General features: G+C 33.9%; 2 protein-coding genes across 5 annotated transcripts; one reads left to right on the top strand and one right to left on the bottom strand.

The window, feature by feature from the left end:
* Nucleotides 1–322: 322 nt before the first annotated feature.
* On the bottom strand, nucleotides 323–11,189 carry LOC116349445 (pyruvate carboxylase, mitochondrial). 4 transcript variants are annotated; one of them, XM_031780858.1, is made up of 15 exons: nucleotides 11,118–11,189; nucleotides 6,663–6,831; nucleotides 5,821–5,861; nucleotides 5,630–5,750; nucleotides 4,308–5,541; nucleotides 4,211–4,239; nucleotides 4,063–4,147; nucleotides 3,450–3,497; nucleotides 2,830–3,110; nucleotides 2,541–2,748; nucleotides 2,276–2,444; nucleotides 2,046–2,194; nucleotides 1,047–1,927; nucleotides 902–977; nucleotides 323–822 (listed from the first exon to the last, which is right to left on the bottom strand). In XM_031780858.1, the coding sequence occupies exons 2-15, from the start codon at nucleotides 6,759–6,761 to the stop codon at nucleotides 650–652; spliced, it is 3,594 nt and encodes a 1,197-aa protein (XP_031636718.1). In that variant the 5' UTR covers nucleotides 6,762–6,831; nucleotides 11,118–11,189; the 3' UTR covers nucleotides 323–649. The 4 variants fall into 4 exon arrangements, with proteins under 4 accessions (XP_031636718.1, XP_031636721.1, XP_031636720.1 ...); XM_031780861.1 differs by lacking the exon at nucleotides 11,118–11,189 and adding an exon at nucleotides 10,801–10,825; XM_031780860.1 differs by lacking the exon at nucleotides 11,118–11,189 and adding an exon at nucleotides 6,985–7,081.
* A 1,132-nt stretch (nucleotides 11,190–12,321) lies between these two features.
* LOC116349473 (chaoptin-like) lies at nucleotides 12,322–13,919 on the top strand. The gene has a single exon (XM_031780899.1). The coding sequence runs from the start codon at nucleotides 12,356–12,358 to the stop codon at nucleotides 13,910–13,912; it is 1,557 nt and encodes a 518-aa protein (XP_031636759.1). The 5' UTR covers nucleotides 12,322–12,355; the 3' UTR covers nucleotides 13,913–13,919.
* Nucleotides 13,920–15,584: the final 1,665 nt, after the last annotated feature.

The raw sequence follows: 15,584 nt of genomic DNA, 5'->3' as shown, positions 1-15,584 counted from the left end.
AGAGTAGAAAAAAAATTATTGAACTTTAAATTTTAAATCAAACTCAAACTGTTGTTTACAATTTTTTATGCACTGGGAGTTATTTTAGTTATGCCGAAAAAAATTACCATTTAATTTGAATAAGAATACTTTGGGCGAGCAGCAATTAATCCAATATATAACAATCAATCCAACAAGGCTGAGCGCCGCCTCCAAAAGCGCGCGTATTAGAGTGATTTTTCATTTTCTTGTATTTTCGGAATTTCAATACTTTTACTTAATTTACATTAAAAATAATCGATTGATTTTTTTTAAAAAACTTTTTTATTGAAAAATTATCGACTCTAACTTGTAATAAAAAAATGTTTGACATAAATAAAAAAAAAATTGTTTAAGACTCATTCAAATGGCCATTTTGATTTTCTTGATGCACAATAATAGCGCGATGATTTGAACAAAATTAACAATTTGTGTTCACTACATATAATATTGGTATTAATTACGAATGTGTATGATAGAAGAATATTTTGAAATTAAACGAATAAAAAAAGTGATGATAGGTACATATATCAGAAGAAATGCTTCAATTTCGACTCAAACGGTTATTTACACGAATAACATGTTGATTTTGGTTGCACATGATAATAATAAAAATTATGTGTGATGAAATTTATTCCATGGTGAGAATAAGATCTTCGCCTTCCAACTTCATGCCATTGCTAATTTCCAATTTTTTAACTGTTCCGGCTATTGGAGCTTGTACGACCATTTCCATTTTCATAGCTGATAAAACGACAAGTGGTTGTCCTTTTTCTACGTGATCTCCTTCTTTAACACGAACATCTATAAATAGACAGATATTTGTTATTTGCATTCCCGAATGGTGAAATATATATATATTAACAGATAATTCGCTACATACCAATAACTGTTCCTGGCATCGGCGCGCCAACTTCATTTTTGTTTCCTTTGGTGGCTTTGGGATGAATGTGCAATTCCTATTTAGCAGAAGAAAAAAATAAACGAAATAAGCACAATGAAACAAAAAATGCTGTGAAATAAGATACCTTTGTAGCTTCTTTGTCACGGATGAATACTGATCGCAATTGACCATTCAATTCGAAGAAGACTTCTTTTTCTCCATTGGGTGTAAGATCATCGGCTAAAGCGAGCGCTTTGATTCCAAGCGTTTTTCCCTTTTCGATAGTCACTTCGAATTCTTCGCCAACTTTTGGTCCAGTTAAGAAAATACGTGTGTTCAACTTGTCGACGGGTCCATAGCTTTCACGGAAATTCAAATAGTCTTTGGTAACTTCTGGATAGAGTGCTGCTGACATAACATCGTGTTCAGTTGCTTTGGGCCATGTTTCATGAATTTCATCGGTCAATTTTTTGAAATCAAATGGTTCCAAAGATGCACCCGGTCGTCCTTCAATACGTGGCATATCTTTGAGAATACGTGAACGAAGTGGTTCCGGGAAACCTCCATATGGAATACCAATGGCACCTTGTAAAAATTCAACCACCGATTTTGGGAACGATAATTCTTCGGCTTTATCGATAACATCTTGTGCCTTCAATTTGTTTTGAACCATAAATTGTGCCAAATCACCAACGACTTTTGATGATGGTGTCACTTTAATGATGTCGCCAAGCAATTGATTGGCATCAGCGTATGATTTTTTAACATCTTCGAAGAAATCACCCAAACCAAGTGAGTAAGCTTGGAACTGTAGATTTGTGTATTGGCCACCGGGAATTTCGTTCATGTACACATCAGCATTTCCAGATTTCATTGTTGTTGCACATTCAAATGGTCCATACAATGTACGTGTTTGTTCCCAGTATGCGGAATATTCAGAAATATCACCCAAATTGAATTTCGTATCAAGTGGTGACCCTTGCAATGAAGCAACAATAGCGCCCATGCTTGGCTGGCTGGTCATACCTAAGGGGAGAATCACAAAAGAAAAGAATCGAATTAATTTATAATAATCGGAAACTAATCGAAAAATAATCGTAAAACAATCAATAATAATTAATAAGCAATTTTTCCTAAGTCATACCACTCATTGAGTCAACAGCCACATCGACAACATCGGCACCGGCCTCGGCACATGCCAACATACTAGCAACACCAGCTCCAGATGTATCATGTGTATGAATATGAATTGGTACACTTGGATGATTTGCACGAATTGCACTCACCAACAATCTGAAAATCAAACATAATTTTAATAATGATCATAATGTGTGGTGAAAATTTATAATTCATTCAGAAAGGAAATTTTCTTACTTGGCAGCACGTGGTTTCAATAAACCAGCCATATCTTTGATGCAAAGCACATGTGTTCCGGCTTTCACTAATTCATCGGCTAAATCTGTGTAGTATTTCAAATTGTATTTTGTTTTCTTTGGATCGCTAACATCGCCAGTGTAAGAAATTGCTGCTTCAACGACACCACCTATATACCAAATAACGATTCAAATCAAGACAATCAATGAATTTGTTCTGCACCAAAAAAAATTCATTGTCAGCGAAAAATGTTCAGAGAACTGACCTGCTTTGCCGGCAGCTTCCATGCCCAAAATTAAGTTCGGCAGATAGTTCAATGAATCAAACACACGGAAAATATCCATTCCGGTTTGCACAGATAAATCACAGAATTTGAATACAACATTGTCTGGATAATTGGTGTAGCCGACAGCGTTTGCTCCACGCAACAACATTTGGAACGGAATATTTGGAATGCGCGACCTCATCTCGGCCTAATAAAGAATTATTCGATTTTATATATTTTTTTTTTGTTTTGAATTGGAAAACAAAAGAAAAAAAAATATGTTTCTTACCAAACGTTCCCATGGACATTCGTGCAAAAATCGCAACGAAACATCAAATGTAGCACCGCCCCAATTTTCCAACGAATACAAATTGTTCATTTTGTGTGCAACGAATGGTGAAATTTTAAGAAGATCATGGGTTCGAACACGGGTCGCCAACAAAGATTGATGAGCATCACGGAATGTTGTGTCCATCAACAACAATTCTTTACGATCACGAACAGCTTTGGCAAATGCCTTTGGACCATCTTTCACCAAAATGTCACGCAATCCCTTTGGTGGCTCGGTCACTAATTTTCGATCGTTGCACAAATTTCATCAAAAAGAAAATCACAATTAATTGATTGCTTTCGCTTGTTTTACAATTGATGAAAAATCCATGCTTTCAACAGGGTTAAGAAAAGTGAGCACATAAAAAGACATCTATTTTCTATAATATTGGTTTTTTTTTTTTTGTAAATTGTCAATTTCACTGATTGAAACCAGTTTTATTCTCTCAATAAAATTAGTCACGTGATAAGCTAAGCAAAAATAAGCCCCATGCCTTCATTAATTTGTTTGATGGAAATTAAAAACGAAAAACAAATATGAACGCAATTTGGTCATGCGATGTTGGTTTCATACTGTACCTTTACGTATTCCTCTTTCCTCATCTTCAATTGCCTTCGGCGACAAATCTGTGAGAGTGTGAAATGATCATTTGTTGTGTTTTAAAATTAAGATGTGTGTATGTGTGCGTTTTAAAACCATGTCAACCCATTTGTTTTTAATCAGCAGCAGAATTTTGAATTTCGAAGTTTCCGCACACACAAAACAATATACAATATACATAAAAATACTTTTGATTGCTTTCAAATGATTAATGCGTGTGAATTTTGTTTAAGTAAAAGCGAATACGATTAAAGATTTGTAATTTTTTTTTTGCGAAAAACTTCAATTTTGACTCCAACTTATTCAAAATTGACCAAAACATGAAATTCAATATATTTACAAATTTATCTAATATTACCATCTTTCTAACTACTTGCGTTCATTTAAAAGAAATGAACAAAAAATATCTACAAAAAAAATGATAATTGGAAGTATTTGGAAATTTGAATTTTCTTCGACATAAATTGGGGTGAACAGAAGCACAATTATAATCTCAAAATTACTGGTGAATATGTGTAAACAAATGAACCCTGGTTAAACCACCCAATAAGCTTGAGCATGAGCATGCAATATCAATAAACTGAATTTTACCCAATGGCACCTCAGGAACATGTGGATCAACATCAGCTGGTTTTAATGATGTTGCTAATGGTGTTTGTGCTCCATTGACTAGAACCTAAATCAATTTTTTTTTATAAATTAATATGCTGTTTCATTAAAATAAATTGCATTTACTTACTTGTCCCAAGTAGTTGAGTAATTTTTGTGCTGTAACGAAACAATTTTGATTAAAATTATCCATTGTAAACCAATCATCATTGATGTGTGCGACGTACCTCTGTTTTGTGTTTGTTGGAATTTGAATAATTGTGGATGTTCATCGATGAAGTAGGTATCAAGAACGCCGTTCAAGAATTTTTGATTTTCCAAAACGTTAAGTAAAAATGGAATGTTGGTTTTAACACCACGAATACGGAATTCACGAAGTGCACGATTCATTTTGGCAGCTGATGCCTGTAAATCGTTTGCATGTGAAATGACTTTTACTAACAACGAATCGTAGTATGGGCTAATTATGGCGCCAGCATAAGCACTTGCACCATCCAAACGAATACCCATACCCTCACCGGAACGGAACACTTCTAAACGACCTGTATTCGGTTGGAAATCATTGGCAGGATCTTCAGTGGTGACACGACATTGAATAGCATAACCATCAACTCGAATTTTATCTTGTGTGTATCCCATTTCGGGCAACGTAATGCCTTCGGCAACACGAATTTGTGATTGGACTAAATCAATACCAGTTATCTCTTCTGTAACCGTGTGTTCGACTTGCAATCGAGCATTTACTTCAATAAAGTAGAAATTGCCTTTATCATCCGCCAAGAATTCAACGGTACCGGCATTTTCATAGCCAACATGTTGGGCCAACTTAACGGCGCACGCTGTCATTCGATCTCGTACATCAATTGGCAACCGTGGAGCGGGTGCAATTTCAACGACTTTCTGGTGACGACGTTGTACAGAACAATCACGTTCATACAAATGCACCACATTTCCGGCTTTATCTCCCAACAATTGTACTTCAATATGCCGTGGACGTTCAATAAACTTTTCAATAAACATAGCACCATTTCCAAAGGCTGATTTAGCTTCAGAACTTGCACGATTGAACATTTCTTCAACTTCATCCATTTTACGAACGACACGCATACCACGACCACCACCACCATAAGCCGCTTTGAATATGACGGGCAAACCATATTGTTTACAAAAATCAAGGGCTTCTGTTGCGCTTGTCACTGGTGCATCGGTACCTGGGACAATTGGAACGCCAGCATCAATTGCTGCCTTTCTAGCGGCCACTTTGTCACCCATTTGTTGCACAACATATGGTGATGGACCAATGAATCGAAGTCCTGCATCGATTACTGCTTGGGCAAAATCACTACGTTCCGATAGAAAACCATAACCTGGATGCACTGCATCGACATCGTTCTCTTTGCACACACGAATCACTTCCGAAATGCTCAAATATGCTTCAACTGGAGCCAAACCTTTTCCAACCTATCGAAATACCAACAGATTTTTCGTCAATTAAACGAAACAAATTGAATTGAAGTACAATAACAATAGTAATTTATCAAATACACACCAAGTATGATTCATCAGCTTTCTGTCTGTGCATGAGCATTTTATCCTGTTCACTGTAAATGGCCACAGACCTGATACCCAATTCGTTACATGCTCGAAACACTCGAATTGCAATTTCTCCTCTGTATTTTTAGAAAATGAAAACCCGATTATTTGCTTCATTGGAATAAACGTGATATTGATATAAAGTACCTGTTGGCCACGAGCACCGAACGAATCGGTTTGTATTGAACCTAGAAAGAAAGAAAAAATAGTACCAAATACATTTTATTTATTTCGAATTAAGTATCGCTCTATTAAACTATTGGAACACAATATATGATTTAATAATAATCATATAGAGACGCGGGCAAGGTTATCACATTTGTTTTTGTTGATCAAAGTCGAAGTCTTGTAATAAGAAATAGCGTTATACAGATAAATTTCAACTTGACGTCAATCACTTACAACCAAAAACAAATACATTCGAAAAAATTACGAAATTTTTTTTTTTCGATTGTAACGAAACGAAAGCAATAAAAAAAAATAAACAAATATCGTCAACTAGAGAAAGCTCGGTCGGCTAATTAGAGCGCATCCAAAAGAAATTGTTTCGACTTCCTTTAGTATTGATGTAGTAAACAAAGTAAGCTCTTGACCACAGCTATCTCTTTTCACAAGCAAATAACGTTCATTCTTCATTCTTGTTATTGTTATTATTTACTCCGTAGAAAAATAAAGAATCGAACAACAAGGCAATCGACAGTAATAAGTGGAACACTTAAAACGGCTCGATGAGAAAAACTGACTTTTCATTCAATCCGTAATGTTCGCGCGCGTAGTCACGTTACATGGTGGTGTTTTGATAAGGTTGCCCACGAATGTAATTAATGCGAAAATGAATGTAGCTATTTTTAGATCGTGTCATCGTCGTTGTGTGTCTTTTTGATTTGAATCAATGCAATTTACGCATCACATAACATTATGATATTTACGCGGTCGGAACACAGAGAGAAAGAATGAATGATGATGTGATCGGCACAAATTCTACTTACTTGTTTTGTTGAATAGCGTTTTGTACCAATCGACCAGAATCGATGTAAATGTGCTTGGCGCAACGCCTTTAAACCATATTGTTGGCCGCAAACAACCATTTTTCAAATGTGTGCTCACTGAACTTTTCGCGTTGTGTGTAAGTAAATTTCTCTTTTAATTGCCTGGTGCCTGTATACCAAACGAAACAAACAAAAGACATACGAAATAAATCATCAGTAAAAGAATATACACAATAAAATATAATCCAAATAAGAATACATAATAAATATTATTCAAGTCATTCACACTGCATAAAAAGAGAGAGAGTATATAAATAATTAACTTATGAAATCAAAAAAGAAGAATGTGTACAACTTCGTACTGCATAAATTTATGACTATTTACACAATTCGTTCACGAGACTGATTTGTTAGGCGGCGACAAAACTTGTGAACAGACGATGTGATAGCAGACGAATAAATAAAATCAACGTACTTGACGACTGGACTTTAAAACGATCGTATGCAGTTAGTTCGATACAGCACGCGATATTGGTACGTTGTTTACAAATTCGGTCGTCAAGTTCGTGTTTAACGCATGCCTATGGTTATCTTTTTCATAGATGATCCTTCCGAAAAAAAAAATTTCCACGATTGCAAAATCTAAATTCAATTTACCATTCATGTGACCATTTTCACGACATTGCATTTAAAGATAAGTTTGATAACCTTCCCCTAAAATCTATTCCTTAAAAAAAATGAAGGTTGGCAGAAGAGATTGAGAAATTTGATTCGATGTCAACTCATATGACATCACATCACGTGCGTATTACAGCCCCCAATTTATCAATAAAAAGTGACATTTATTCAAATCGAATCGTTTGGTGCCAAGCATTATTTGAAGCTCTATAGAGTGATTTCATGCTCGTAATTGAATGCACACACATGATTTTGATTAAATGGCTTCACTTACTTAATTTTGGTTTGCTCACACACAAACCATTCAGCATGTTGATAAAGAGCATTGAAGCAAGCAATGTCAATACTAAAGAGATGTTCACAAATATTATCAACAAGGAAATTTGATTCATCATCACTTTTTATACAAGTAATATATTTTACATAATTCATAACTAATATTTCGCTTTTGACACCAAAGTGCTATGCGCCACGCTATTTTCAATTCAAAACAATTAAGTAAAAAAATTGTTCTATGTTTTTTAGAAAGGTAAAACCGGTTTCCAAACATTATAGAATTTTTTTGATATTATCACTTGTATTGGCTTCAATCTCCGGTGTGAACGAACTCACAAAAACCTTGTGCAATGAATATGTTTGTATCTAAAAAAAATTGATCGATTGGATTTTCACCTAGCTACTTTGCAACCATATGCGTTAATTACCGTTTTTGCTTAATTTCATTTAGCAGCTCTCAGAAGTGTAAACTCTATAAAGCCGCCATCATTTGTGCATATTAAAAACGAAAAAAAAAACGATCAATGATACTTTTTGAAAGAGAAAAAAAACGCGACAGTGTTTCCTTGACACAAAAAGTAATTAAAAAAATTTGCTAATCGTAGCTCACGATATAATACGAAAAAGAACGCATGATTTTTACCATTTTGAAATATCATTTTTGTTTACAAAAGCCTACAATCTTTTATCAAACGTCTGACTGAAGAGGATAAAGAAAAGTAAATAAAAAAAGTGTGAACATGTTTTTAACATCACGTGAATACAAACGAATTCATTTCAACAACAAAAAAGAAACATTTGAATCGTTTCTATTTTATGCTGTTCATTTAAACAATCTCTCTTAAAACCGGTTACGACCCAAACCAGACGCATAAGAGTCATTTATCTTAATGAAAACTAATTCTTACATTTGTTCATCTTAAGACGATTTTTTTTTTCTAATGCGAGAAATTTTTCAAATTGAATGAATCAGAAGCGTTGGTTAGGAATATCGATAAACATAGTGATGTTACAGACTGTATGATACTACTGGAATAACAACAGACAAGAGACGCGAAAATGAAATAAAAGAAAAAAGACGATATAAACAAAACAAAAGTCACCGTGAACGAATTGTACGAAAAAAAAAACACACACACACACACACACATTTTTGGTGATCAATGTTCACCTTCAATTATCATTGAGACACCGCATTTTGCTGCTTTGCGATATGTATTTACTTTGAATTGACTTTATTTATCAATTTCGTTGCGGCTCCAGCTTGCGCATGTGTTTCGCGTTTTTGCCGTACTAAATGATCGCATTTTTCATACTATTAACATGTTTTTGAAACAATTAAATGTGTTTGCGGCAACTTACACCAAAACGCTAAAGCAACGTGTTATTGTAAGCATAACCGGCAGAATAATCTAATCAGCATTTGAATAAAACAAACAAAATCAAACCAAAATTAAACGAACATTTTATGATTTTTTTAATAATTTGATTTTTTTACGATACCCAAATTAAAAACGTGAAGAAATAAATTGTTTTACGATTCCAATTTTTACTGTCCTAAAATAAAACCATTTTGATAATATTCGTAGACAGAGAATTTTCTTCACTTTTGAATTTGTTCGATATTTTGAAAAAAATTCCAAGTTCTTTTGTCGCATGATACACTTTTTTTGCATCGCAAATATTTGTTTTCCCCTTTTTTTCGTACGGCAGCATATGTGTTATTTTTCTCCACATGCGCTAGCACTCTATCTCTCCTTTTTAAATGTTGTTTGGTGAGATTATATTTTGCGCAGAACCAAAAATGTGGCACCGAAACATAGGCACATCGAAAATGTATGTTTTCAAGGTCATTCACCTAACTTCACTTATGGACAACAGTGTCACGCAATGTGAACCAAATATTCTATGGTTATGGAATATCAAGTGCATCGCTATAACGATTGAGTAATATCATTGTTATGATATCCTTTGAGTCTTTCAAGGATTGAATCGATTACAATTTCTTATCGCAAGTTCGTTCACACGTATTGAAGTGTTAACATATGAAACTGTAGTTGCTAATTTGATTGTTTTTTTAATTAAAAAAAAAATCTTGAGATACATTTACAAATTAATGATTTATAGCCCTTTTGAAGGACAATTCAATCGATTTTATATTTGTTAATTTGTTCTCACTCCATTTTTAGTTGCTTCGCAATGCATTTTCTTTACACTGACATTCTAAAATATTCCTGCATATTCTTTTCACAGTAAATAAATTAGAGCAAATGTTCGAATAATTGCACGTTTGAATCATTATGGCTTCTTTTTCTGACATCACTTGGCAGCTGAAGTTGAATTTCTTTTGTCAAAAATTGGTTTATTTGTACAAAAAAACGTTCAGTACATGTTCTCTGCGATGACGACGACAAAAATTGCGCCTTATTTTCATAAAATTATCCAAAAATTCTGTTCAACAGATTTGTAAAAAAAATTGTTCCATTCGTGCCTTATCTCGGAATGGTTCGATGTTGTGTAACGCATCTGAAAAACACGTTTCGCTTCTTAGTCAGTCGTATATGAGGTCTATTGCTGTGTTCTAAGTAATATAATCATGCATTTATGAATTACATGATTGGCCCGTCTGATGACCTAGAACGCATGATCGACAATCTAATAACTTTCATGCAATGACAACGTTTTCTCTGTCGATTTACATTTTACATATAGACGCATAATATACACAATTCAAATTCGCACACACTTTCCGTATTCTAAATGTATTCTTTCTTTTGAAAATATACAGCCGTTCATCGATTCGAATCGTTGAATAATTTAAAAATTATGAATAAATGTTTTATGCGTGTATTTTATTTGTGTATTTTTTCTTCAATAAAATTTTGCTGCATTGCAATTGGTAAATGACGAATAAAAAAAAATATTTTCATAGTGAATTGATAATGTCAATTTTCTGACGACTTCCATTGATTTCAATTCATATTTCAGAGAGAATAATTTTCAAATTTAATGCAAAAGTAGATAGACGATGGCCGGCATGAAATCGATTAAATTTATTTATTTTTGGGTCATTTGAAATGACGTTTTTCTGACACGATAACACAATCGTTTTGAACGTTGAACATTATTAATAAAATTGCACACGCAGCTGTTACATCAATCCAATCATTCGTCTCATACTCACACTCCGGTTCATCTGTCAATTGTCAATATAATTGAGTAATTTCGAACAAAATTGAAATATTTAATGTAAACATAAACTAACACAATGAATTGAACATTATTTCGGAAGATTCGCTGTCGAAATTTTGTCACCGACTGGAGCACTCGGTCAACGTGTTCGAAACAGTGAAAACACAATATGTACGAAAAGTCAAAAAAACTATTTTTAATTAAGACTGACACACAGAGCAAATACACACGCACACAAAAACAGCATGATTTAAGATTCTGATTATTTGAGTTGTATATTGAGTGATTGAGTGCTGGGCAAAAACATACCTCTAGTTTCTTCTGTACTAAACGGAGCGGCGACTGAACCGAAACTGAGAACTGACATCTGATTTCGATTCGCTTATATGTTTTTTAAAGTAAAGTTGTTGTTCGTTGTTCGTTTACAGCTGTGTACAGTACGCAACGTGTACGCTGTACGCTCTTACGGAGAGAATGATAATCGCGTAATACATATTCAATGGAAATAGAGAAGAGAGTAAATTTATGACGTAATCGTCCGTTGGAATGGAACCAAAATACACAGCTGTTGAAGCAATTTCCCTTTTATTTGACTTTCTCCTGAATGAAAACAGTCACATTTTCAACGCGGCTCACACTATGGCTTTCATTAGACATTTTCATTTGCTTTGTATTTGTATTCATTTATATCATATAGGGAAACATGTATATAGACATCTTTTATTAACATCAACCGGCTCCATCGAATTTACTCCATCGTGCAAACATATTGAAGTTAATGGTTTAAATTAATTTGCTACACAAAATAATGGAAAATCGGAGCTGCTTATTTTGTGTCTTGAAATCTTTATTTTAATTTTGTAAAATAAAATATTCGTTTCTATTTAATTTATACAAATTATGGAATTGTTTAAGAAGAGGGTTTGAATAAAATACGGAAAATGACAAAAATAATCAGACTAATCAATAAATATCAAGAATCTTTGTTTATCTAGTCGTCTTAATTATAATATCGAAACATACTTACAAAAAAACCTCTCTATAATGGAAACTCCAAATAACAAGTGCGGTAAGTCGTTGGTCACAATATATAGTGTCATATATGAGTGTTATGAAAAAAGACATTTAAAAACCTCCAAATAATAGAAAAACACTGAATAGTGAGAATCTATGGATAACGGAGAAATAAATGGTTCCCTGTGTTTTCATTCTTCTGTATACGAAATATTGTAATATATGCACATTTTAGATTCGATCATTTCATTCTATCGAATTCCCTTTATAAATGGCGTTATTTAATTGACGGTCAAATATAGTTTGTGCGATTAGCATTTCCTATATTAAATTGCTCACATGATTGCAAAATCGCAAAATGATTACAATATAAATATAATTTGAAGTTCACATCCTTGCATGTTGTAAATGTGATAAGGCATATCACAATGCCTACATCTAATTCAATTATTCAAGTTAAAATGAATCAGATCATTAAATAGTGCGCTTTACGAGAATACAGTTGTTTATTTCAATTCTATTTCAAGAATAAAATGAAAATGTTCATCGAAATAAAGACATTTTTTTTACTAATTGTTTTGATGAATACAAAAGTATTACTGTTGCGTGCAGAAAATAGTGCTTATATAACCTACTGTCAATGGTATCAACGGTATGATTTCGATATTGGTGTCATATTCAATTGTAATGAAACAACGAATGACATCGATGCAAACCGGAGAGATGAAAATCGAAAAAGTTATTATTTTAACGATTTGGATGGTGTTGAGTGTTTTAACAAAGATCATACTATTCAACGGTATCAGCATAAGCTTATGATCGATGCAATTCGTTTCAATGGCTGTAAATTGCATCACATTCCACATAATATCTTCAAATTTTATCCTTATCTTCGACTTTTGGATATATCGAGTCTTGGATTGGGTTCGCTGCAACCCGAACATTTGATTGGATCAAAACGTCCGTGGGAGTTATTTGCTGCAAAAAACCACATCAAAGAAATGCCCGCGTTTCTATTTGCCAATGCTGGAAGCATAATTCGATTCGATTTATCACACAATGACATCAAACGGATTGATCCACAAAGTTTCATTGGTGCAAATGAATTGGAAATTCTGGATCTATCGGAAAATCAAATCGAAATGGTGAATGAACGTGCATTCATTGGGCTAGCGAATTTGACGCACATGAATTTGGCTCAGAATAATATAAGCGAAATCCACTCATTTGCATTTGTCGGTTTAGAAAGGCTTCATCATTTGGATCTATCTCAAAATTTCATTTCAATTTTGGAAGACAAAACATTTGCAAATTTGTCTCGATTGAGTTGGCTTCAGTTGTCATACAATCAAATCTATCAAATTAAACCGTATGCATTTGCCACAGCGCATAGTCTATCGAGATTGGATCTATCGCACAATAACATATCGGACGAACAAATTTTTGATAATCTTTATAATCTTTTACATTTGGACTTATCACATAATCCCATCAACGAACTGGGAATTGGAACATTTGCCAAGCTTATCAAGCTAGAGCATTTGGATTTGGGACACGCAAATTTAACCGATATTGAATTGGGCACCTTTTCATATTCAAGGGGTTTAATTTCACTCGATTTGTCAGAGAATAGTTTAAAGAGTTTGGATTTTGGTCTATTCCTTCCAGCATTTAGGTACATGGAATCACTTTACCTCGATGGAAATCAATTGTCCGATATGGAAGGATTCACAAACTCCCTATTTCCACGGCTTAATGCGCTTGGTATTACCAACAACAATTTCAATTGTACGTACTTGAAGCACTTTATGCGGAGTATCGATTGGGAGAATATTCGACTTCCCGTGGATAGAATGCCATTGAACATCCACAAAACAAACATTCGTGGAGTCGCTTGTGATTCAACAGATAAATATGAACAGCAAAAAATAGTTTCAAAATTTGACATTGAACCGAATGATCAGATTAATAATGCAATAGAAACATTGATAAGACATCTTCCAGTTAATGAAGCAAACAATGATTCTAATATGAAAATAATTAAACTGCCACGAGAAAATGGATCAAATTTAATCATGTTCATGTGGTAAATTTATCTCGATACCACGTTAAAAATTTAAATCCTTTTTAATGAAAAATGTGGTCTGAAGTCTTCAAATAAATTACAAACAATGAACAACTATTTTAAATCATTTTATTCAGTGTAATAATTAAAAACAAAAACGAAAATCATATTGTTTTTTTTTGTCGTCTTAATTTGAGATTTTATTTTTTGAAATATCCATTACAATTTTAGCACAAAACTGCCACTTTAGTGGCCTTAGGAAAAAAACATTATATTGTTACCTATTTCGATTACATTTTATTGTATTTATTTGAAAAGAAAGTACAAAAGCTTAGTCTAAAATCTATACAGTCTAAATCATTTATCTGAATTACAACTTAATTAAGAAAATATTTTATTCAACTATAATTTTGATACGATCGCTAATCTCACGTCCTTGTAATTGAGATACTTGTTGTCTGTTGATGATGACAGTGATAGGTGTTTCTCGAATTCTTCCAGCTGCTGACAATGCCATACCCAGCTTGATGATGGGAACGCCGTTCATCCGTAAAATGCTTAAATTCGGTGCAGCCATTGCTATTAGTAAGATTTGCGCTGGATTTAGTTCTTCATCACCCGAAATGCAAATTTCACGTAAACTAACCAAATCGGATATAAAACTCACGAATATTTCACTCCAATTCATGCACGAAGAATTATTTATAATCTCCAAATGGGTCAAGCTCGTAAAATGTGGATATCTGTCATTAAAATGCGCATAATCTTCAGCATTGGCGTTAATTCTTGAACGAGCGTTCTCTAAAAACGTGATACATAAATGTTCCAATGTATTTTTCCGTGCGGCATCAGCATAGAAATTTATCAAGTCCTGTCCGCTTCTCATATAGGATGTGATTCGTGCGCATTTAAGATTTTCAACGGATGCCAAATAATTGTATCGATTTAAATTTTCTTCTAAATACTCCTCCGTAACTGCACGTTGAATGTCAATAAATTGCTCTAAATGCGGACAATGTTGTGCAATATTTTCGCAGAGCTTATCGTTGGGAGTGTTCGTATTGATCCATGAAAATGTTTTGAGTGCTGATTTTTGTGTGAAGTATGCGTCCCAATTCTCTTCCTCAGATATTGATGAATCAACTAATGCCATATTCTTGATATTGATCGCGTGGGCGCTTCCTAGCCAGGTGCCTTTAGTATGTGTATTCTGCAGGTGAATAGATTCCAGTTTGTTGGCTGCATCTGTGATTATCGTCAAAAGCTGATCGACACCGGAACCTTTTTGATGTCCAATCGATGAATAATGTAGTGTGCGTAGTTCAGCGAAGAATGGCTTTGATGCGTTTAATAGTTCAGCATTCACTTCACAATCGCTGAAACGCATTGAAATTGCTTGAATCCAATGCGACTCACAATTTTTAAGCAATAATTCCAAAAAGTATTCTAACGGTGATGACTCCTTGGCTAATACTTCATGGTTAATATTATGTTCACCAATCGACATGAATTTGATCCATCCTCCGAAAATATCGAAAATTTGTTCGGTGCTCCAAATTTGATTCCATTCATCGAAATCGATCATGTGTTTTCGCACTACCCGCTCAGAAACTGCATCGGCAACTGTTGCATTTATTTTACACAACTTCATCAAATCGGCTGTACTGAGCTGCTCGAATATAATGCCCAAACAATCG

Source organism: Contarinia nasturtii, unplaced genomic scaffold (assembly GCF_009176525.2).
Source record: "Contarinia nasturtii isolate CC-2019 unplaced genomic scaffold, AAFC_CNas_1.1 Cnas_scaffold_2864, whole genome shotgun sequence".
Taxonomy (NCBI): Eukaryota; Metazoa; Arthropoda; class Insecta; order Diptera; family Cecidomyiidae; genus Contarinia; species Contarinia nasturtii.
The sequence above is the reverse complement of the archived record's forward strand: the minus strand, read 5'-3'. Positions and strand labels throughout refer to the sequence as shown.

Excerpts from the sequence above, each read along its gene's own strand:
- LOC116349445 (XM_031780858.1), bottom strand. The coding sequence starts at position 6,761 with ATGGTTGTTTGCGGCCAACAATATGGTTTAAAGGCGTTGCGCCAAGCA. Across the intron at positions 4,148-4,210 it reads TACTCAACTACTTGGGACAA|GTTCTAGTCAATGGAGCACA; the intron begins GTAAGTAAATGC and ends AAATTGATTTAG. Across the intron at positions 2,195-2,275 it reads TTGAAACCACGTGCTGCCAA|ATTGTTGGTGAGTGCAATTC; the intron begins GTAAGAAAATTT and ends TTTGATTTTCAG.
- LOC116349473 (XM_031780899.1), top strand. The coding sequence starts at position 12,356 with ATGAAAATGTTCATCGAAATAAAGACATTTTTTTTACTAATTGTTTTG.